The 22,401-nt window shown below is 56.3% G+C and overlaps 2 protein-coding genes across 3 annotated transcripts; one reads left to right on the plus strand and one right to left on the minus strand.

Moving 5' to 3' along the window:
• Positions 1-1,008: 1,008 nt before the first annotated feature.
• On the plus strand, positions 1,009-16,586 carry CA9 (carbonic anhydrase 9). Of its 2 annotated transcripts, none has more exons than XM_029961536.1 (12): positions 1,009-1,175; positions 8,170-8,193; positions 9,330-9,500; positions 11,660-11,802; positions 12,460-12,552; positions 12,809-12,875; positions 13,167-13,324; positions 13,467-13,605; positions 15,712-15,738; positions 15,917-15,943; positions 16,081-16,174; positions 16,301-16,586. In XM_029961536.1, the coding sequence occupies exons 1-12, from the start codon at positions 1,043-1,045 to the stop codon at positions 16,362-16,364; spliced, it is 1,140 nt and encodes a 379-aa protein (XP_029817396.1). In that variant the 5' UTR covers positions 1,009-1,042; the 3' UTR covers positions 16,365-16,586. The 2 variants fall into 2 exon arrangements, with proteins under 2 accessions (XP_029817396.1, XP_017932679.1); XM_018077190.1 differs by lacking the exon at positions 1,009-1,175 and adding an exon at positions 2,242-2,290.
• A 666-nt stretch (positions 16,587-17,252) lies between these two features.
• LOC103765084 (gamma-secretase subunit Aph-1b) lies at positions 17,253-22,392 on the minus strand. Its single transcript, XM_008932046.2, has 7 exons — positions 22,180-22,392; positions 20,684-20,854; positions 19,525-19,598; positions 19,253-19,375; positions 18,796-18,923; positions 18,439-18,562; positions 17,253-18,202 (listed from the first exon to the last, which is right to left on the minus strand). Exons 1-7 carry the CDS (start codon positions 22,290-22,292, stop codon positions 18,165-18,167), a joined length of 771 nt encoding a protein of 256 aa, XP_008930294.1. The 5' UTR covers positions 22,293-22,392; the 3' UTR covers positions 17,253-18,164.
• Between the last annotated feature and the right edge of the window lie 9 nt (positions 22,393-22,401).

Consider the following 22,401-nt stretch of genomic DNA (forward strand, 5'->3'; position numbering starts at 1 on the left):
CATGACTCTCTGGTCTCTTCTAGGAGTTCCATTAGCTGATTAAAGTCCACCTTCGTGCCATGCATCCCTGATTGCATCAAATGTGCATCCCTTTGCATCTACCAGACCACAATCTCTTATTGATGTGCCCAGTCACTTCTGGTGCAGGACCTTGTTCTCAGCTTTTTGGTACACAGGTACACTATATACATGCACTGACCACCCACATGCTTCCCACCACCTCTGAGGAGCAGCAGGAAGCAGAGTTGTGTCATCCTCTAGCCTCCATAGAAATAAATGCTTTTCTTAACTGTACATCAATAAGAAGAGGGGACATCCACTGCTGAGGAGTCCCTCACCCACCCCTGAGGAGAGGAGATAGCCATGGCTGAGAGGTCCCACTGAGAAGAGGGGACAGTCATGGCTGAGGGGTGCCAACCCAGTTGCTAAGAAGAGGAGACACCCACTACTGAGGAGTTTGGACACCCATGGCTGAGGGTTCCCAACCCCATCACTGAGGAGAGGGGGATACCTATGGCTGAGAGTGATCCCAACCTTGTCACTGAGGACAGAGGACACACATGGCTGAGGGGTCCCAACCCCATCACTGAGAAGAGGGGTCACCCACCCCTAAGAGACCCTTCACTCATCATTGAGAAGAGGGGACACCTGTGGCTAAGGAGTCCTTCATCCACTGCTGGGGAAGAGGGACACTCGCCACTGAGGGGTGCCAACCCCACCTCTGAGGAGTGGGAACACCCCTGCCTGAGAGGTATGAGGATCCGACTGGACTCCCCCGCCCCAGGGTCCACCGCATGTCCCGGCGGGGGGCTGGGGTGAGGTAGGGGCACCCCTGCGAGGAACCGCGGGTTCGAGTCTCGCGTCGGACGGCTCACCTGGCCGGACCATGCGGCTGCAGACTTTGCCTCCAGCCCCTATAAAAGGTAACGGAGGCGTGAGTCAGAGCCGCCGCCTCCTCCCCGCCCGCTCTCACTTACGTGCGGCCGGGCGGGCGGGCGGGCAGGCACGGAGCCGCCGTCCCGCACCCGCGCACTTGCCGGAGATGAGCCGCGCCGCGCTGCGGGTCTCGCTCCTGCTCCCGCTCCTGCTCCTGCCCGCCCTGGGCCGCGCCAGCTCCAAGAGCGACCACGACCAGAAGCACGGTGGCGAGGGGTCCCCGCACTCCCCGGGGAAAGGTGAGCGGGGGTCCCCCCGCGCGCGGGGCGCCGCGAGGCGTGGGGCACCCCGCGGCTGCGTTTGGGGTCCCCGTGCACGGTGCGCCTCGGAGCGCTTGGTTTAGGCTCCCCGGTCCCTGGGCACCCTGACGCGTGGAGCACCCCAATACTGAGTCTGGGGTCCCTGATGTATGGGGTGCCGAGATGCAGGGGGTTCCCCTCCTACACCCCATCTTGCTGGGTTGGGAATTCTTGATGGTGTGGGGCGCCCCAATGCAAGTGGTGCTGGATTTGAGATGTCCGATGCTTTTTGGGGTGAGAGGGTGGTGCCCCCAATGGTGGGGAGTTCTCCCCTTGCTTGATTTGGGGGAGGGAGGGGGGAGGTGTTGTACCTCCTGATGCACCGTTGTTAGGGCTCCAGGTGAGCCCCAGTGTGAGGTGCCCCTGTGGAGCTGTGTCCCCCCAGCATCTCCCAGCTGCGGGCGCTGCCCCCCCTCCCAGCACGTCCCTGCCTTTGTCCCTGCTCCCGCCAACTCCTGTACGGCCCGGCCGGCCCGACCTCTGCCCAGAGGCTGAGCCCTCGCTTTGTGAGCAGCCCTTTTCTCTTACTAAGTCCCTTTTGCATCAAACTTGGGGGTTCACGGCTTCCTGGGGCGGGGGTACCAGCGCTGTGCACCAAGCAGTCCCTGCTTGCTCCCGGAGATCCCCCGGAGGTTCCAGTCCCGCACCCCGGCGTGGTGAACGCCGAGCGGTCCCCTTTATCCCGCAGCATGTCTGCTGGGCTGCCCTGCATCCACCTTGTCCCCCTGCAGCCCACCGAGGACGGAGTCTGGCGCTGCTGGAGGGGGCTGCCCCATGGCTGACGATGGGGAATGGGGGACGTGCTTGAACTCAGGGCTGCGAGGTGGTGCCCCTCCTCCTCCCTTGCTGGCGGTGTGGGGGCTTTCGGGGTCACAGTTTCAAGGGAAAAGTCCTGGGTGTTTGGTCTTGGTACCTTTTCTGAGCGGAGACAGTGGCGCTGCCAGCGCTCTGCAGGGGTTTTGGGCGAGTGCTGTGGATTTGCTCTCGTGGAGCTGAGCGCTGCACTGGGACACTGCTGTCCATGGCTACACTTCTTGTCCCTGCATTGCCCGCAGGTTTGTTTCCCGGGCTCAGCCTCATAGCTGAGTGTCCTCGGTTTTGCCTCTGGTAAGGAGTTGTCCTGACCTGTGCCAGGACAGCAGCCCTGTGGTAAGGACCGGGAATTGTTTGGTGCCAGGAGCTGCTTTTGTTATTGCAATGAATCACTTTTCTTACTCGAGCTTCTCTTGCTGGGCTGAGCACAGGACAGAGATGGGGATGCAGATGGTCCCTGCCACAGAGGTGAAGTAACCCCAGCCACAGAGTGGGAGGGTGTTTGCGTTCAGCATACTGGTGCGCTGCTCTGGCAGCAAGCTGCTGGACACTGCGTGGGGTTTGGGATTGGTGGTTGGGAACACTGAGGTTGGGATGGAGATGGGGGAAAGGCGGTGGCATGGAGGTAGCTACAGAACAGACAACTTGGCCCGTGCCATACCAGTGTTAGAAGGTGAAGGTCTGGATGGAGTCCAGAAGCAGGTTGTGGCTGGAACCCTCCAAGGCTCCTGCCAGGTGCCAGGTACGTGTTTCGGCACCTCTACTGGGCGATGAGCTGGTTCCCACTTTCTTGAGGCTTGTGGACGAGGTAGGGGTGGTGTCCCCCCAGCCCTGGGCACTCAGCACATGTCTGGGGGTTGACACTGAAGCTTTGCCATGGGGTTGCTCCCTGAGTAGCCTCTGGCTCGCCCAGAGACCCGAGTCTCATGTTACTTGTGTCTTTCAGAAACTGTAACTCCCTTTCTGACTGCTGCCTGTTTCCTCTCCCTCCTGTTCAGATGTGTCTTGCTCTGTGTCCACTTCTTGCTCATTCCCCGATACTTCTTGCTCATTCCTTTTCCTCCAGCTGAGCCCATTTTCCTTGCCTAATATTCCTTATTCATTTCTTTCCCCAGCTCCAAGCACTGATCTGTCCTCTGGGATTTCCCCATTTTTATCCCTTTTGTTGGGATGGCCCTTTCTCTCCAGCACTCTGTAATTGTTTCCTCTTTCCCCCAGCACTTGCTGGGGCAGCTGGGTTCAGAGTGAGCAGGAACATGCCCTGGAGTAAAGCCTGCCCTATGCCTTCCTCCACCCAAATCCTTGCCCCTCTGGGAGCGAACTGGCGTAGTCTTGGGCCCCTCAGCCCCAGCAGTCCTCCCCGAGGAGAACAAAGAACAATCCCTGCAGCAACCTGTGCTACTAGTGGCAGATTAAAGGCTGATCCCAAAGGCTTGCAGTGGGTCAGAGTTTATAAACACAAAGGGGTTTTAGTGCAGGCTTGGGAGGGATCAGTGCCCCCATGGGCAGCACATGGGGTGGTGTCCTGAAAGGATATGGGCGCTGCATGGGGTGTGTGTTTGGATGGAGAAACCAGGGCAGAGGTAGGGCTGGGATGGCACAGCCCTCCCATAAAGAGACTTCTTGTGGGGCTTGGCAGAAGGGTGTTTGAGGTATGCACCCACCCTGCAGAGACCCTGCCCAGACCAGACCATGCTTGCCCCAAACTGATCTGGAGAGCTGGTCATGGGCAGTGTGAACACAGTGGCACAGCCCAGCTACCCTGGTCAGGTTATTGCTTTCAAGGGACACGGTGCTTGGATGTGTTTTGTAGGCTGGGACCTGGGTGCTGTGGCTGAACTCTACTTTGCAACCTGCACTCTGTGCATCTCTGTGTGTCCTCATACCTCCTGCCTTACTGACCGTCAGGAATAACCTTACTGTCTTTCCTGGGCCATGAGCTCCACTAGTCTCTTCACAGCCTGGGACTGATCTGTAGACAGGGCACAGCAAGGTAGTCCTTACCTGGCATCTGCAAACTGAACTCATCTCACAGGGCTTTGCCCCAGGTATGGCTGAGAGTTGGGTCAAAGGGGAGAAGAAGCTCTGGCAGGATCCCAGCGTGCCCTGTGCCTGATCACAGCTGATAAGAGAGCTAGAAGTGAGCCCGCTGCCCTGCCTGCCACACACAAGCCATCGGAATTCCAGAGTTCAAGGCAAGCAGGCAGCACCAACGTCTGCACTGCTGTCATGCAGCATCCATACTGTGAACAGTACACGTGTTTGTTTCAGTGTTATTAGGTGCCCTGCAGCAGCCTCAAGCAGTGTATCCCCTAAAATGTGAAAGACTGAGGATGGGGAGTGCAGATGTATAGGGCAAACCTTCTGGGCTCCTTCCTTATTGTTTGGCTCTGCCGAGGCTGCCCTCTGGGTCTGTGCAAATGATCCTGAGTCCTTCAGGTGCACAGTCCATCGCCGTGTGCCTCTGGTGAGCTCTCCTGTGAGCAGCCTGATGCATCGGTGCCTTTCCCATGTGAGATTTGTTGCAGTTAGTGGTTGTGCTGGCTCCTCACCCTGCCAAAAGCTGCTCCTACCCCTCCTCCCGGGCTGCAGGACATGCGGAGCAGCACGCTGGTAATGGCAGCGTCTGCCTGAACTCGGCAGGAAAGTGTTGTTGGACGGTGTTGGATGTCAAGGAGGGAAGGGAGCTGGCACTTGCAGCACTGCCTGTATCTCAGAATGGGAGGGCTCGAGTGGGAGCGAGCAACAGCAAGAGAAAGCACAAAGGGAGGGAGTGAAGGGGAGAAACTCGTGGGAAACTTGGCTGGATCGTGGGCTGCTGAGGAAAGGGGGTGGTGGTTAATAGGTGAACTGGAGGGGCTGAGCATGGAGGTGTTCTTGCCTGCAAGGGCAGGTAGCTCCTGTGTTTTCCTGCTAGGACCCCTGCAAGCAGTCCTCTTCTTGCATGTTGTCTCCCGGTGTGCTCATCGCATCACCAAGGTTGTTTCCCCCCTCGTTTTTGGGAGTGCTTTGCAGTCCCTGCTGGGGTTGTGAGTGCTCAGAGATAGGGCTGGGCATGCAAAGACCCACTGCCAAGGTGCAGCCACGTCTGTTGTGGTGAGTGGCAGCAGTTCAGTAGAAAGGAGACCTGGCACTATGCAGTTTTTCCAGGCAGAAGACGTGCTCCAGCGGGAAGTGTGGGAGGCAGATGAAATTATGCAAATCAGCGCTTGGGCAGGGCAGTGGGTTAATGTTCATGGCAAAGGGCTGCGAGACTGCAAATGCCCCCATGTGGAAGGGATCGGAGTAGTGCAGGGCTCCTCTGACCCGTGCCAAGGCTGGGGCAGATGCTGAGAGCCTGACCAGGCTCCAGGGCTGGGCTTGTCTTGGTGCCCTCCTACAGCGCTCCGTGAGTGTGCCAAGGGGACCCAACCCTGCACCGCCGGGCTTGAGAAATGCCTCCCCGAGGGGGTGGCCTGGCTTCACCATCACTGCACCCAGATCCCATGGGATGGGGAAACACACTCAGGTAGCTTCAGGATAAGGGCTCCTGGGTCCTTTTGTTTCTGATGCCAAGACACCCCTGAGAAAGTCTGTTGTGTTGGAATGGATCGAACTGACTCCTGGGTGCAGCCTTTGGGGTGTTTAAAGCTGCCGAGCGGAGCTGGTAGGAGGCTGTGAGGAGGGTCTGGATCCCCCATGGCTGTGGGAACAGGCGGGTGCTGGGGAATGTGGGAACCTGGGGTGGGTGGCACAGTGCTGACACAGCAGGGCAGGTGTCAGCACGGTGCTATTGCTCAATCTATGATATGATGTTCAAGCTGCTCTCTGTCAAGGCAGAGTCCCTGGAGGTGAGCAGAAAGTGGGGTGCTGGGGCAGGCTGTGCCAGTTGAGGCATGTGCAGTGAGCCGTGTGCCAGCCCTGGGGTGCTGGGCCTTACCTGTGCCAGGACTGTCCCAATGTGAGTGCTCCTTGGGGTGGCTCCCCATGCTGCTAGGGACCCTTGTACTGCAGGAGGGGAATCCTGCCTAGGAATCAGCAAGTGTGGCTCTTATGTGCAAAGCATGTCCACTTTATGTAGGTAGTGCCAGAAGGGGCAGGAGAGAGAAGCAAAGTGGGAGAAGGTATAGGGTGTTTCCAGATGAAGGTCCCTGTTCTCTGGATTTTGGTGCATAATCAGTGTCTGTGGAGCAGGTTACCTTTGGGTGAACAAGGAGGGCAGGATGAATGGATCTCAGCTTGCTGTAGCACAGCTGGGTGCATCCCAGGGCAGTGCCAGGGAGGCATGGAGAGGGCACTGTAGCCTGTCCTGGGGCACACGTGTTTCTGCCTGGTGCAAGCAGCTGTGGCTTGCCCTATCCTCTGCTTGTGGCTCCTTCTTCCTATGCCTTTAGGAATACCAGCGCCTGGGCAAGTGATTCCTGAGAGTCAGAAATGCTGCAGAGGTGAGTCACCAGTGAAGCTGGAGGAAGCCTCAAGATCTGTTCCCATCCCTGCAAAGCATAGCACCCCTAAACACCCTCCAGAACTTTCCAGCCGAGTTTGGCTGTGGCCTTCACTTTCCAGCAGATGCACCAAACACCCCCAGGAGTACCCATGCCTGGATCCTTGCTGAGAGGAGGGCAGGGTCCTGCTGCGCTTGGGGCCTTGCATGGGACATCTGGGCCTGGGAAAACTTCTCCCTTCCTTTCTCACCCCCGAGCTGGAATCCACTCCTATTAATAGCAAGTGGCTGTCGATAGCTGTTGTCAGCGGCAGGGATGGGGACTGAACCAACGCCTGCTGAGCCCCTCCTGTGTCCCAGCCAGCCTGGCAGGCAGTTGGCCCCACCAAGGGACAGAGATGGTATTGGTGCTGGACCGTACTTGTTAAATGCTCCTCCATGTCCTTGCTGCTGTATGAATGCCCCCCTTTGCCCCAGACTTGTCCCATCCCGGCACCCTCTGCTCCTGCCCTTGTGGGCTGGGATGTGCCAACAGCCTGTCTGCAGTGAGGAGTGTGCTGGTAAGGACAAGTCAGAGGAGGAGCCCATGAATTACCTGTTGTGCCAGTCAGAGCAGGTGCATAATCTTTTTGGGCCATGTTTCCCTGTTTGTGGCAAATCTGAGCCCCACATCCCTTTGCCTGGAGCTGTTTGCCTAGAAGGGCTGGCGACAGCCAAGATGTTTGGTCAGAGCATCTGAGAAAAGGCTCTTGTGCACTTCTAAGGCCAGCTCCAGTGACATGCTGGGAATCCAGCTTTGCTGGCAGCTCTGGAGAAGACTGATGGTGTGAGGGTCACCCTATTGAGTATTGTTGTACCCTCAGGACCTGCCCAGGAGGGCTTTGCCCCCTCTAGATCGGCACAGTGGGCACGTCACCAGCTGGGAAGCTCAGGGCCTGTCCTGCCCTGCTGTGGCCACTGTATGCCCCATGGGTGACATAGGACACGCAGAGGTCCCGGCACGGACTCCCCCCGTCCTCCCTCCTGCTTTTGCTATGGAAAGGTTTTGCATGGTAGGGCCTTTATACAGCTCTGTGTGGGCATTTCGGTGGTCGAGTGAGCTACCATAGAGGGCTGCTGGGACAGGAGCTGAGCATTTGGCCTGGCACATTTTCTTGTGGCAGTCTGTACCCATGGTAGAAGCACTCAGTGATGTAAGGACAATGTTTTGGTGCTCGTTTTTTCCTCTGCTGTGAGTCCCAGGGCTTCTTTCTCCAGTGGGAGGAGGGTGTCTGCATGGTGCAGTGCAAATTGCTGCCCAAACTCCTTGTGATGTGGGACCTGCACTTTTGAAATGCCTTGTCTTGGGACAATGGGACGTTTTGGCTGCTCCAGAGTAGCTGCCAAGGTACTGGTACAGCTGCTTAGTGACGGAAGCCAATATTGCTGATTTTTCCTTTATAAGGATGATGACAAAATGTCAGGCCCTGGGGTTTTCCCTCTGACCACCAACTGCAGGGGACCTGGCCTTGCCCTGAGGAGGCAGTACCATTTGCCGGGGTAGAAGGAGTGGGAAAGAAAAGGCAGGGAGCGGGATTGAAGGCAGTGGGATCCCCGTGACCTGCTGCTGTGGCTGAGAGTGCTGCCTGGCAGAGCTGCGTTTGCTGACAACCTTTACCTTCCATTCATGTGGTTTTTTCTTTTCTTTTTTTTTTCAAGGCCACAGTCACTGGAGCTATGAAGGTAAATACCCTACAGTTACTCCTGCTTTTTTCCTACCACTCGGCAGATCCTGGGCCTGAGCCAGCCGTGGTTAATGATTAGAGGACTCCACGACTCACCTTTCACTCCTGCCTGACCCTGACACAGTGCCCGAACCCAGGCACGGATGGGCTGAAGAGCCAGGGGTTGCTCTGGTTTCAACAGGAAGCAGCAGCTCCAAGGAGGGTTTCCCCAGCTCCTTGGGAGTGGGGGGACGCCCCTCAGGGCAGGGCTCCTCCCTGCATGGGAGCTCCCCTGATCCTGTGCCACGCAGGAAAACAGGCTGGGCTCTCCAGGCTGGATTTGCAGTCCCTGCTGGGACTTTGACCTGCCCAGGGATTAGCTTGCCTTCACCTCTGCCCTCTGTCATCCTCCCTCCCTGTCCTGCCTGTCCCTACCTTCCCATCATGGCTTGGGGGGCTTCTCCACAGCACCCATGATGGGCATCACTGCAGTGCTATCACAAATGCACCCCTTATTTCTGCACCACCACTCTGGGGTTTGGCTTGGACCTGCTAATGCCCAGCTCCATCTTTACAGGAGGTCCTGCGAGTGTCTGGCCTGGAGACAAGCCTGGGTTTGCTTTGGCCCATGATACACTAGAAGCAGCCCTCTGCAGTACAAAGGGAGTTTTCTGGGCATCAGCCATGCTTATCCCAGCTGTGGCACTGTTTGTCAGCCACCCCGGCCACGTGAGCTGGCCCTTTGCCACGGAGCCCAGCAGCACGGTGGTACCTTGCTCAAATGGCAGGGTGGGTGATACCTGCCAGAGGCCAGGCTGTGCAAGACAGCAAGTGTGTGATGAGCTGCAGGGCAGCAGCTCCACAGTTTGCCAAGTCCACTTGTAAATGATCTTCGTGTGTTCTTCCTAAACACCCCAAAAATAGACTTTCCTGGCAGCTCACCCTGCTCCAAGACCTTTCCTGGTACAGCTGCATGCAGTCACATGGTGGCACGGATCTGCTCCCAAGCTAACTTCATGGAATCTAAACTTATGTGCATGGATAATTCCCTGGCCAGTGCCCGTCCCCTTCCCCACCACCCCCCAAACCTTCTTTCTGGTGGTCTCCTTACCCAGGTGATCTCACTGACAGCCCCTCTCTTCCCTCTTGCACCAGACCGGGAGCACTGGGATACAGATTACCCGGACTGTGGGGGCACCTCGCAGTCACCCATCAATGTTGACACAGCTCAGACCATCTTCAGCCCTGACCTGCGGCCCATCCAGCTCTCTGGATACAGCCTGCCTGCCAAGGAGAAGCTTGTGCTGAAGAACAATGGGCACACAGGTGGGTGCAAAGGCGGGGCAGAAGCAGAAACACAAGCAGAGGCTGCCCAGACTCTCCCAGCAGGACCAGGCTTCTCTGATGCCCTTTCCCTGGGCTCTGGGAAGGAGGTACTCTTGCAGGCTGCAGTCATGTTGCCTTCAAAGCCAAAAGGGAAGCATTGAGCCAAGTCCATGTGTTTTCCTGGATGAGGGGAGAAACCTGGAGATGTCCAGACCCTTTGGGAGCTAGCTCTAGAAATTTGTTAAACTCCACATTTCCTTTTAAAATGTGTCCCTGGTATTTCTGACACAGGTTTGCAGCCACTGGTTCCTCCCCTGCATTTCGCTTTCAAAGGACTCATCAGTCTCTGGATGTGACTTAGCCTATAAGTTACCTTTGTCTCTTAGGACTCAACCTTGATCAACTTCTTCAAGTCTGTGCTTAAGGATGCTGTCTCAAGATCTTAAGAAATTTTTATACATCTTTTGTTTCCTTTCTCCAATTTTAGAATGGTTTTTGGAAAGTCTGGACACAACTTATGTTATTTTAGTATCAGCCACGTTATGCCAGATATGGAGGAAAACCACATCTTTCCATTCATCTCCCCTCTGGGGATGGTCTGACCTGGTTGCTACCAGCTTTTTCTGGGAGCCAGCAGACTGTTCTGTGCACGCTGGTGTTTGCCAGTCGCTAAGCTAAGAAAAGGTTGTGGAGAAAGGGACTTAGGAACTTGCTGATGGTGAGATAAGGCACCTCCTTGCCCTGGTAGCAAGCGAGATGGAGCTGACCTGTGTGTACAGCAAATTTGAGAGGTCAGACTCGCTGTGCATGGTCCGATCAGCTGCATGGTGCATGCACAGAGCTCTTATTGTGGCCTCCTGCCCTAACGTGCCTGCAGAGTTAAGCTAGTTGAGCTCAGTAGTTGCTATTTTAGACACCCTGGCATCTGGTATTGCTTGGTGTTTAGAAAAGCAGACAGAGCATTTTCACTGGGGAGGGGGGAAGTACTTTCTCCCATGCTTATAAAATGCCTTTATTTATTGTGGCAATGACTTGCCTGCTTTATGAAAAGCCATAAATAAATAAAAAGTTGCCAGTCCAGTAAGATATTTGAACAATTACTCATTTTGGTAACATAAAGTTTATATGCTGCATAAGCTTTTTAAAGGGCCTGAAAATGACTCAGGTAGCTGGGAGAAGGAATGCAATGATGCAGCTATACAAAAGAAAGGTAAAAGCAGATAAATTCACAGGGAGAGAGCAGTCTCCCAGTTCCTGTGTTTGAGTTTTCTATCTCTGAACCCAGTGGCAGGGAACTCGAGATGGCAAATGACTCATCACAGCCCTGCTACGTGGTTAATTCCGAATCTGTGCCCTAGCTTGGTGATGTTACTAAGGGCCACTTCACCTATAAAGGAGAAAAGAAAAGAATTTATATTAAAAATTAGGAAGACATGCTTAGAAGGATAAGACAGCCTTTCACAGGGTCCAGGGATGCTCCTGATGTTTTTGCCTCACATCCAGGTAACTCAGCTTTAGCTTTGCCACACTGCAACGTGAGTCCAAAATAGCTGGATAAACCACACTGAAGTAAAGAAAAATGAAATATGAATTTACAGTATCCAAAGAGGCAAAAATTTGAGCTCTAAGTGCTTTAAAAATATTTAATGCTTCCATGCCACCAGCTCCAGTGCTGTCAGACACTCGCAGGCTGCCTTATTTGAAAGGTCTCAGCTTGCCAAGCTCCGCAGCTTTCTGTCCAGCTGCCCTGCTCTCATAGGTATTCACCACTCTGCCAATATCTTTCTCTACGAATTTTGTCCATGGTCTCTTTATATTATTCTCACTTACTGAATAAATTGTTGGATAACATTTGCCTTGGAGCTGGCCCCGGGAGTCTTTGCAGAGGGGCTCTTCACTTTCCAGCATTTTCATAGCAGCTGTTTTCGAAGCTGACGTATTTACTGCAGTGTCCTACAATCTGAAGTCGAAAGCTGAGCCCTGCCACATTGGCAGGCTTGCCCGTAGCCCCATGAAAGATGGAAAGCAAGGTTTTTTTGTTATGATCAATTTCCACAAGCTCAGGGTGACTGTTTCACTTGAGACATTTCCTCTGTGTCCCTGTGGGGTGGACTGGGCTTTGTGTTTTGCTGACTGACATCTTCCTTCTGCCTCTGCAGTTGTCCTGGAGCTGCCTGAGTCACTGGCCATCACTGGTGGCTATGCCCAGCAGTACCGAGCCGTGCAGCTGCACCTGCACTGGGGATCCCTGCTGGCACCTGGCTCGGAGCACACCGTCGACGGGCGACGCTTTGGTGCCGAGGTGAGGAGCCCTCGTGGTGGTGGATGAGTCCTTTTCCTCACGGTGCTGGGCAGGGAAGGCACTGGAGGGCTGTCATGCTCCTCGCCCATGGCTCTCGTTGTCGCTGGACGAAGGCTGTAACGCCCGGCCAGGAGCCCAGGCAGCTCTGCAGCAATGCAGTTCAGTGTAAGAGGCCACGCTCTGGTGCTGGGCGAGACTCACGCTGCAGCCTCGTCCTGGGCTGATGGAGCAGGAGCTGTGGCGGTCCCCAGCTGGGGAAGCCAGCTCCCCTGGAGGCTGTGAGCGGCCTGCTTTGGGAGCTGCAGGGACTGTTTACTCTGTACACACTGTCCTCTTGCTCTGCCAGCTCCCATCTGGTTTTATCCCTCCTTCTCTAGCTGCTGTCCTCGAACTGAGACCAGCTCTGCAGTATGAGCCCCTGGTATGCAGGACATTGCCGTCCCTGGCTGGGGAAGTTCCTGCAAGCAGACCCTCCTGCTGGCTGCTTTGCAGCAGCGCATTTCCTTGGTCTCACCAGCATTTTCTCTTCCCAGGAGGGGTGCTTGTCACATGTGCACATCTTTCCCAGCCCTTGCTTTAGAAGGCTGGAGCCCTGTGAGTGGTGAGCATCTCCCATCGGTGCCCATCCTACATTAGGATTGCATGTTTCCCTTTCAGATCCACGTGGTCCACTACAACACCAAGTATGACAGCTTTAAGGAGGCAATGGTTCGCCCAGATGGCCTGGCTGTACTGGGAGCCTTTCTGGAGGTGAGTCCCATAGATCAGCAGGGGGAAGGTGGGGCTGGGGTGGCAGAGCTGGGCACAGTTTTGAGGACTGTCAAAGATGCAAATGCACCTTGGAAGAAGGGGAGAGAGAGGGCAGAGCAGTGCTGATAGAATGAAGGGGTCATGGGGATAAGCTGCCTCTCACAGAGAGTGACACCTCCTTGCTGGCACTGCCATCACTGGGTGGTCTCCCTTCAGCCCCTGTCCTTGCCATAACTGTGGAGTCTCTGTGTTGCAGGTTGGGCCAAGTGAGAACCCATACTATCAGGAGATACTTGAGCATCTCCACGAAGTCGAAGGAGTAGGTAAGGCCCTGTCCCATGTAGTGCTTGTCTCAGGGGCTGCAGCCCTGCAGAGAAACCCACTGCCTGGCAGAGCGAAGCTGCAGCAGGCATTTGCTGTGTGTACATGAGAAGGGGAGCATTGCACCGCTCCTATGGAAGCAGTGCTCCAAGGTGCCCTCTGCTCCCACATGCCTCCAGGGGAAACTCACTGCTCTTTCTCCAGTGGCACACACAGTGCCGGGCTGCCCATGATCTCCATGCTGTTGTCCTGCAAAGGATTGCAGGTCACTCCTATGGTGTTTCTTCTCCCAGGGCAGCAAGTGTTGGTGTCCGGATTCAACATTGCAGGTCTACTGCCTGACAACCTGAAACTCTACTTCCACTACAATGGCTCTCTGACCACCCCTCCCTGCTACCAGACGGTGAAGTGGACAATCTTCAACCAGACCATGAAGCTCTCTCGTGACCAGGTCTGTCAGGGCAATGAGCTCCACACTAGGTCTTGCCCAGCCTCTCCCTGCAAGCGTGCACCATCTGTGCTGGTGCCCTGCAGCTCATCTGGCTCCCAAAGGGGGGATGGATGCTGCTCTGCTCACACTGTTCTCCTTCCAGATGTCAATCCTGGTGAGCAGCCTGAGGACTGATGACAGCGATCTCCTGCAGAACAATTACCGGCCAGTGCAGGACCTGCACGGGCGATGGGTGCTGGCCAGTTTCCAGACCACCCTGCCTTCACAGAAGCACACTCCTGGTAAGGAGTGTGTGAGCGTGCTCAGGCTGTGCCCAGCTGCAGGGGTGCAGAGACGGGGCAAGGAGCAGGAATCAGTGCTTTGTGCCTCTTACAAAAGTGCAGCATTTGCCTGGGTTAGACCTGCCCAGCAGTGGTCTTGGGGTCCTGCTCTCCTCTGTTCCTGCACTTCTTTCACCCTACCAGGGAAAGATTGTTTCTAGGAACTTAGTTTATCCTTAGTCTTGCAGACGTAACAGTAGGAGGACTAGGGGATGTATGTTCAAGAGCAAACATCCAGGTCCTAGCATCCCAGCTAGCTCCTTCAGTCCCAAATGCAACAGATAAATTCAGTAGGAGCTGTTGGTGGCACAAACTTGCAGCAAGCACCCTTCATCCAAACCCTGCAGGAAGGGCAGTGCTGGAGACCCCTCCTGAAGGCTGCAATCTGCCAGTGGGGCCACACAGACATCCCAACCAGGCACACAGTCCCCTGCCTGAGGCAGCCCTGTCTGCCTGTCCTCAGTTTGTCCTTGAAGGCTTTTCTTGCATTGGTGGTTTCCAGGAATGAGTAGAATTTACTCTTAATCCTCAGGTGTGACTATCGCACTGCATCAATGAATTTTTACCCGTTGCTGTTCCCTGAGGTCACAGGGGTTTTTCTGTTCAACATCCTGTTCTTTTCTGTTTTGGTGGCATTTCCTGCACCTTGTGTCGAGCTGACTAATAGGAACAGCACACAGGCTTTGTCCCAGGCCTCAGTAACCACACAGTGTGGTGCAAGGCACTTCCCTCACCATTCCACCTACAGCCAGCTTGCTGATGGCTGTAGGCTTTTAATCACTGTGGTCTTCAGCCTGGCTAGCAGTTTCCCATGTGGCACTGCATCCAATGCTTCACTGAAGCCAGGAGAGATAAAATCTACCGCATTTTCTTTGTCTAGAATATCACTTATCAAAGAAGGATATCGGGTTAGGCTGGCACGCTCTATCTTTGGTAAACCTGTTAGATACTTTATCATATTTTCCATTTACCTCCAAGCCTTTCTTTTACTACTTTCTTGCAGAAGCTGTTCAAAACCTCCAGGTGCCCATGCTGGGGCAAGGGAGGAGTTGCCTAGCTCTACCTTTTTTTTTTTTCCTTTTCCTTATTTGCTATTCCTATCCAAAAATCCCCACTACAACAAAGCCACAAAGCCCTTGTTCCTGAACTGCCAGGGCAATGTCCCAGTACTTCTGGATGAGGTCACTGATCCCCTGTCTTGAGTGCACAGGATTGCTGGGGCTTTCTCCCCACGTCAGTGCTAACTGCCTGCTTTACCCCTGGGGCCAGTGAGACTGAGGTGGAGTGCTGGGGGGTCACGTCTCATTTTGCTTGCAGCTGCACCTTCTGCGCCCATGCTTGTTGTCATTCCCAGTTCAGGATAACCGCTCCTGCCCCTGGGAGCTGGGTGAAGGTGGTGGCTTTCCCGCAGTTGGATACAACCCGCAGATAGTGCCACTCTGCGCGCGATACCCGAGCCGTGTACAGATGACTGTGCAGCTCTTTAAAAGTTATGCTCTTACGCTGGGTAAATATTTGCCCGGCACAGCTCCCTCCCTGCATGTAGAGCCACTAAACCATCCCCATGCTGGTGCCCTGCCCGCAATGGACGGCTGCCTCCTCCTCAGGGGGAGCTGTCCATCCAGCCACAGGCAACTGTCCCCATGGTCACCGCCTGCTGGGCTCACCCCATGTCCCTCTCCAGGGTCTCCTGTGGGGTTTGGTAGAGTCATGGGGTGCTGCAGTGCTCGGCACCCTGCCTGTGTTTCCTAGCTGGTGGAAACAGCAATGGTGGGGGGAGGCTTCTGGCTGAGCTCAGCGAAGCTTCTGTGTGGGCTGTGATTCAGAGATCCTTTTTTCTATCCTTCCCTTGATGCTTCTGTGCCAGGGTGTCAGGGCTGGGATTCCTGCAGCAAGATGCTGTGAGCTCCTGGGGATGCTGCAGGCAGCTGTCCCCGGCCTGCTCATGGGTGATGGGGAGTCTTTCAGGCAGCCCTGCTTTGGCAGTGGGGCCCGAAGGCCTGCAGGCTTGACACTTCCTCCCCGAACACCTGGAGCAACCTCCTGACTGTACTGTCTCTCTTACAGGTAGTGACGGTTCAGCAGCAACAGCAGGTAGGTGAGGGGCTGGTACAAAGGAGGAGAAGGTGGACAGGGGGTGTACCTGCCTGGGAATTGGGGTCCTGGAAGCCATGTTCTGAGCTGGGGCGCAGGCAGCCACAGTGGGTTTTGCAGGGCAGAGCTCGCATCCGTGCTGCTGGTTCTCACCCTCTGGTCTTTGTCTCCTTTGCAGAAGGACACTCCAGCTCATTTCATGCAGGTAAGTGTGCTCAGTCGAGGCTGCTCCTTTGTGCCCTCTCTGCCTTGGGGCCACCAGCCTGCTCTCTGCCTCGTCTCACTCAGACAGTAGCTGCTGGGGACCATTCCCAGTGTAACATGGCTCTGCTTGGCTTGTAGGGGATGTGCTGGCCGTGCTCTTCGGGGTGCTCTTTGCTGTCACAGCACTGGCCTTCCTGCTGTACATCTACAAGCACCGCAGCCAGAATGCACGGTGAGACATGGGGACATGCAGAAGGGGGCCTTGGTCCAGGGCATGAGAAGGGGGCTTAAGGGTGGTCTCAGGCAGTAAGACCTTCTGCCTGGTCTAACACTCTCCCCCTCTTTCTTACCCCACCAGGCTGGACTCACCAACCAAGTCCAAAGTCATTTACACCGCAGCCAGCACCGAGAACACTGCGTAAACTCCACACCTCTGTGGCAGTGCCAGCTCCACCGGTTCAGCTGCCACCCCACCTCCCCTCACTCTCACCCCGGGCCAAGGATGAACCAGTGCTCCAGCATCCCTTGGCTGCACAGGCTGCCCACATGGACTGTTTGCCTGGGGAAGCATTTGACCCCAACAGATATTTTTGTTATAAAAAAGGTAAAAACTATTAAAAAAGGAAAAAACAAAGTAAAAGCCACCCATGGTACCAGACCTCTCTGCTGTTCTTGTGAGAAGCTGTGGGGCAGGAAAGAGCACCCTGGTGTAGCTGGATCCACAGTGGAGAAGGGTATGCAGGGACCCCTTCCCAACCAGCAGAGACAGCATCAGCCTCTGTGCGCTGGGCAGAGCTCCAGAGTAAGCAGCACAAGGCTTCTTGTACAGCCCAGCCCTGCCCTCCATCACTCTGGGACTTCTTCCTCCTCTTATTTGTGCAAAGCATTGGAAAAACACAGCTACAGCTTGGTAGGGCTGGAGAAAGGCAGAGCTGCAGGTGGCAGAGCCACTGCTTGCTTGCTGGACAGCCCCCACCCAGATCACCTCCAGCTCTATCAGAGCTAGATTAGCCACAGTAGCCCCAGATTCAGGGCTACCTCCCACCTTCTGTGGTGGCTCAAGTAGCAAAACCAAGGCCTGGGAGAGGAGAGGAACCTGTAGACTCCAGCCCTCAGCAGCCTCCATCTCAAAGTTGTAAACCTAGAGCCTAACCCCTGTTAGGATGAACAGAGCAGGAGCAAGCCCTCCAGGCACATGAGGCCTGCAATTGCCAGACCATTCTCCCTGAGTCACACCAGCATAAGCCACTGGCACCACTGCTTGTACCCTCCCCACACGGGCAGTGCCGATGGCCACACACAGCACTCACTTCTCTGTGGTACTTAATTTTATTGGTATAAAAGCCCACTATGGATAAAACTGCCTTCTCAGCCCGATGGCAGTTTCTCCCTCCCAGCCCTGTGGCACAGAATCAGGGCTGGTACCCGCCTGAAAATCCCCAAGAACAGGAGAGGGCAATGATCCATTGGAATGGTCCCTTGAACCCTCTCCCAAATCTGTGCCGGCAACAGCTGTGGCATTGCATCTCCTCCCAAGCCCTCCACCACCCTCCATGTCCACTGGGCCCTTTGGATACTGCCTTCTCCCCGTTCTCCTCCCACCCTGTGAGCTCTCAGTACCCCTGGGTCCCCCAGCACCATCCTGCTGTACCAAGATACCAGCTCACTGCGCTACCACAGGTGAGCGCCTGGGCCGTGGCTCCTGCGGTAGCAAGACTGGGCAAAGAGGTGGAGAAAGGAGCCCCACAAGGGTCAGCCGTGAGCCAGAGCACGGCAGCACTTTGCAAAGCCCCTTCCTCCACCCTGCAGCAAGGAGGCAATGCGGGCGCCCCGCCCGGGTACGGGGGGCACCACGCCTGCGGCGGCGGGGGGAGAAGCGATGGGTTTCTTTGGGCTCAAGACTCCAGCAGTCCAAGGTAGCATCCTTCACAGGCAAGCTAACTGGGGCTGAGCACACGGCAGGGCCAGTGGAGTCAGGCCCCCCAAAACTGAGCTGTTCTACGGGGGCTCCCAAAGGGGCATTGGAGTGAGCCAGTCCCAGCCACACTGGTTGTTTGGTAGGTTGGCTGCCACAGCCGGACCCCAGCGCCTGCCCTGCTGGGACTGGCCAGGGTCCCCGAGTCCAGGAGAAAAGATATTGCAGAGAAGGTGATGGCTGATCCTGCCACCAGGATAGGAGGGGAGGGCAGGGGTGGCTGGGGACAGGAACATCCTGCAGGGCCTCAGGATCCTGGCTGGGGGCTGGCTCCGCTCCGTAAACCTGCAGGAACCGAGAGGAGAAGGGGTCAGTTTTCACCAAACACTTGACTCCACTTCTCCCAGGAGAGGCAACAACCTGACTGTGGCCCCAAAAACCACTTGCTTCTCCTTGTCTGGGAGACAAGGGGATGATGTCCTTGTTCCAGCCACAGGGACAACCTCCTGCCATCCCAGCATGAGTCCTGGTACCCAGCAGGACCCACGGTGTCCCTATGCCCTTTACGGAGCAGGACTTACAGAGCAGGAAGCGCCGCAGGTTCTGCGCAGATCCCCCCGACAGTAGGTAAGCCCAGGCAGCGGCAGCAGCCATCAGCATGTAGGAGGGCACCAGGCTGCCCACATACAGGGGGTTGCAAAATGACTGCGGAGAGAGGCAGGAGAAGAGAAGGGTGAGCAGGCAGGAGAGGGGGAGGGATAGGATGTGTGGCAGTGTCGCCGCCTCAACGAGTGCAGTGGGACAGAGGACACCAACTCCAGGATTTGGTTTGTGAAGGGCCAGCTGCTTCGCTAGTGCCAAAGATTGTTTCCCCCCAGCATGGGGACCAGTACCCCAAATACAGGTCCTGGTGCAGAGCTCTGCTCCCAGTTACTCACCGACCCCGAAACAATGAGGTGCATGACAATGACCGCCGCGATCTCCCACCAGCGCCGATGCTCACAGCCATGGAAGAAGAGGATCCCCCAGAAGGTGTGAAGGAAAATCAGCACCATGGTCATAAAAGCTGCAGGGAGCACAGAGAGGTGTCATCAGGGAATTGCCCACCCTAACCTGGCCTGCAGGCTTGGGGAACGATGGGGAAGTAGAGATAATGTTGGGCTAGACTGGGAGGAGCTAAAGCATCTCTCCCACACTCGAGGAGAGATGGGAGAGAAGAGCAGGGAGGGTCACAGGGGACAGAAAGAAGGGTTTGGCACAAACAGATGTGACAGGGGCTCAGATGGGTGAGGGTGTAGCATGGAGAGGACAGCATGGAGGGAAAACTTCATCCCCCCTGGCTCTGCTGCCTCTGCAGTGGGGCAGAGACATGAGCAAAGGCTGCCAGTCACTCACCTGAGGTCAAGAAGTACAGCTGCGAATCCCCATGGATGCCCACAGTGCCAGGCCCTAACGCATCCGCCAGCAGGTTGATCATGGAGAAGGCGCCGCTCATGAGACCAAAGCCCACGCCAGCCACTGCCAGGACAGGGACACTGTCAAGCCCTGAGCCTCCTAGGGGCCACGCCAGGCACCTCCCAGCCAGCTCTGGCATGAGAAATCTCCCTTTGCTCCCAGCACCACGCCCAGCCCTGCGGTCAGGGTGCCCTGCTCTGCACAGCACTCACCATATGCCATTTGCTGGATGGAAATGGGGGAGCAGCCGTCCTCACTGAGGGCCACCAGCCCCTCGATAGCCTTCCTGTGGGGTGAGAGCACAGTGGAGCCCAACACAGCCCAGCCATCTCCTGAGGCATGGTGCAGTACTCAGTCTGTACTATGTCATCCTCCTGGTAACCTCCCCACCTCGAGCTGCAACATCCACCACGGAGAACATCCGTGTGACTTGTACCACCAGGCAAACCAGACATGTGAACACCACGTGAAGCCACACAGAAAGATTTTCCACAGAGGAATGTGGGTGCCAGCCAGCCCAGCAGAGCAGGGCTGGGGTGAGCAGGACATCGGGTGTAAGGTAAGCAGCAGCACCCCCACATGGAAAGCAGCTCCAGTGCAGGCAAGGGAGGCTGCACCTGATCTCTGCATTTATACTCCAAGAAAGATGTTGACAAACAAGGAAGGAGCTGGAAAAATTCTTTGGGGAGAGAAACTGGGAGAGGCTTCATAATTTTTATCAGCTAGAGGTGTGGCGGGTGAGCACATCAGACAGCTCCTCAGCCCGGGGAGGGCAGCAGAGTTTAGATCTGGAGATCCACAAGCAGTGGTTTGTGTCAGAGGCTGCTCCGTGGAGCACTGCTACCCTCTGCCTGCCTGCCTCCAACAGTGCCCTGCCGCAGGGAGCACTGCGAGCCCCGGCTCCCCTGGCCTGCTCCCAGCTTCCACCCGGGAAAGCTGGGGGTTATGAGGGATGCTGACCCCAGCACTACCTGCCCATGCCTGTCTGCACAGCCCCAGCACAGTGTCTGTCCATCTGTCCACACACAGGACAGGGTGCAGCACGTGCTCAGCTGGCAGCACAAACCCTGCACTCCAAGCAAGTGGCACCCTGGAGGCCGGGAGCTGCCGAGGCTGCACTGAGACTGTGCCCCGGGCTGGTCCGGGCACCAGGTCCTCCAGACCTTAGGGCTGCTCTGCTCCACTACCTGAGACCCACTGAGGTCAACACATCAGAACAGGTGCCACCCATGCACTCCCAGAGAGCACCGAGATGACTGGTGCCACATGTGACATCGCCCCCAGCCCAGGAGCTCCCAGACAACATGTGACACCCTCCACGGCCAGGACCACCATCCAGCAGCACTGGCACAGCAGGGGAGACGCCATTACCTGAGGAGCTTGTAGTAAAGGAAGCGGAAGGCCTCCTGCAGCAGCACAGAAAACATCACCCCAAATATCAGGAGCCCCTTCTGCAGCCGCTCATCCCGCGGGTCGCTGGCTTTCACTGCGATAAACCAGATGAGGGACGAGAGCAGCAGCGACACCAGCCAGAAGAAAGCCCTGCAAGAGACAGAGCCTGCTGGCACTGGGGCTATGCCGGGGCCATCAGGACCATCCTGCACCCCGCTGTGCTGGTACTGGCATGGTAGCTGTGCCCCAGCCTTGCCTGCTCTCCCACCAGCACCAGCGCTGTTCTGGTCCCAGTGCCGGGCAGGTGGTGCCTGTACTGGTCCCAATGCTGTGCTGTGCCTGCATTCCTGCTCCACCACTCACCAGAACTGGCACCAGTGCCCCTATTGTGCTCAAAGCAGTACCAGCACCTGTGCCAGGATCATATTCATGCCAGCAGCAGTACCACACCCTATTGGTCCCAGCGATACTGGTGCCAGTGCCCCAGCTGCACACACGCACCAGTACCACTCCCAACCCTCCACTGGTACTGGTATTATAGGTACTGGTGTCCATGATGTACCGATGGCTGTGACAGTAAGAGAAACAATGTTGGTGCTCCTGTCATGCAAAGAACAGCACCAGCATGAATACTGGTGACCCCACTGAGCCACAGCAGCACAGGTACTGTCCCATGAGGGTGCCTCAGCCAGTACCAGTCACATGCCTCATGCCCCTCATGCTACCAGCACCCATCACATCCATACTGGTACCATCCATACTGGTACCATCCATACTGGTACCTCTGTCACACCCATATGGCACCAGCACCAGCACTGGTCCCAGCACCCCATCACACCCATACTGGTACCACTACCAGCAGTGGTACCAGTGCCCCCATCACACCCATGTTGTATCAGCACCAGCAGTGGTACCAGTGCCCCATCAGGACCATACTGGTCGTGTACAGGCACTGGGACCATCACCCTGTCACACCCACACTCGTACCAGTGCCCCTGTCACACCCATCCTGGCACCAGTATCCCTGTCACACCCACACTGGTACCAGCACCTCTGTCACACCTGTACTGGTTCCAGCACCCCTGTCACACTTGTACTGGTACCAGTGCTCCTGTCACATCCACACTGGTACCAGTGCTCCTGTCACATCCACACTGGTACCAGTGCTCCTGTCACATCCACACTGGTACCAGTGCTCCTGTCACATCCACACTGGTACCAGTGCTCCTGTCACATCCACACTGGTACCAGTGCCCCTGTCACATCCACACTGGTACCAGTGCTCCTGTCACATCCACACTGGTACCACCACCCCTTTCACTCCCATACTGGTACCAGCACCCCTGTCACACCCGTACTGGTACCAGCACCAGCACTGGTCCCTGTGCCCCGTGATCCCCACACCGCTCCCGGCACCGATCCTGGCCCCACATCAGCCCCCACAGCAGCGTCAGCGCCCCCACCACGGGACTGACCCGGCGATGAGGATGATGATGCGGAGCGGATCGCGGGCGATGGTGAAGAGGAAGAGGCCGAAGGCGGGCCCGAAGGCGATGAAGGTGCACCCGAAGAAGACGGCGAGCGTCATGTCGGCGGGACACGGGGCCGGGACACACGGGACGCGGAGCTCGGTCCGGACGGGCCCGGCGGCCCTTCCCCCTCCGCCGCCCTTCCGGGGCCAGTGACGTCACGGCTGC

This window comes from Manacus vitellinus, unplaced genomic scaffold (assembly GCF_001715985.3).
Source record: "Manacus vitellinus isolate BGI_N305 unplaced genomic scaffold, ASM171598v3 scaffold_36_pilon, whole genome shotgun sequence".
Lineage (NCBI taxonomy): Eukaryota > Metazoa > Chordata > Aves > Passeriformes > Pipridae > Manacus > Manacus vitellinus.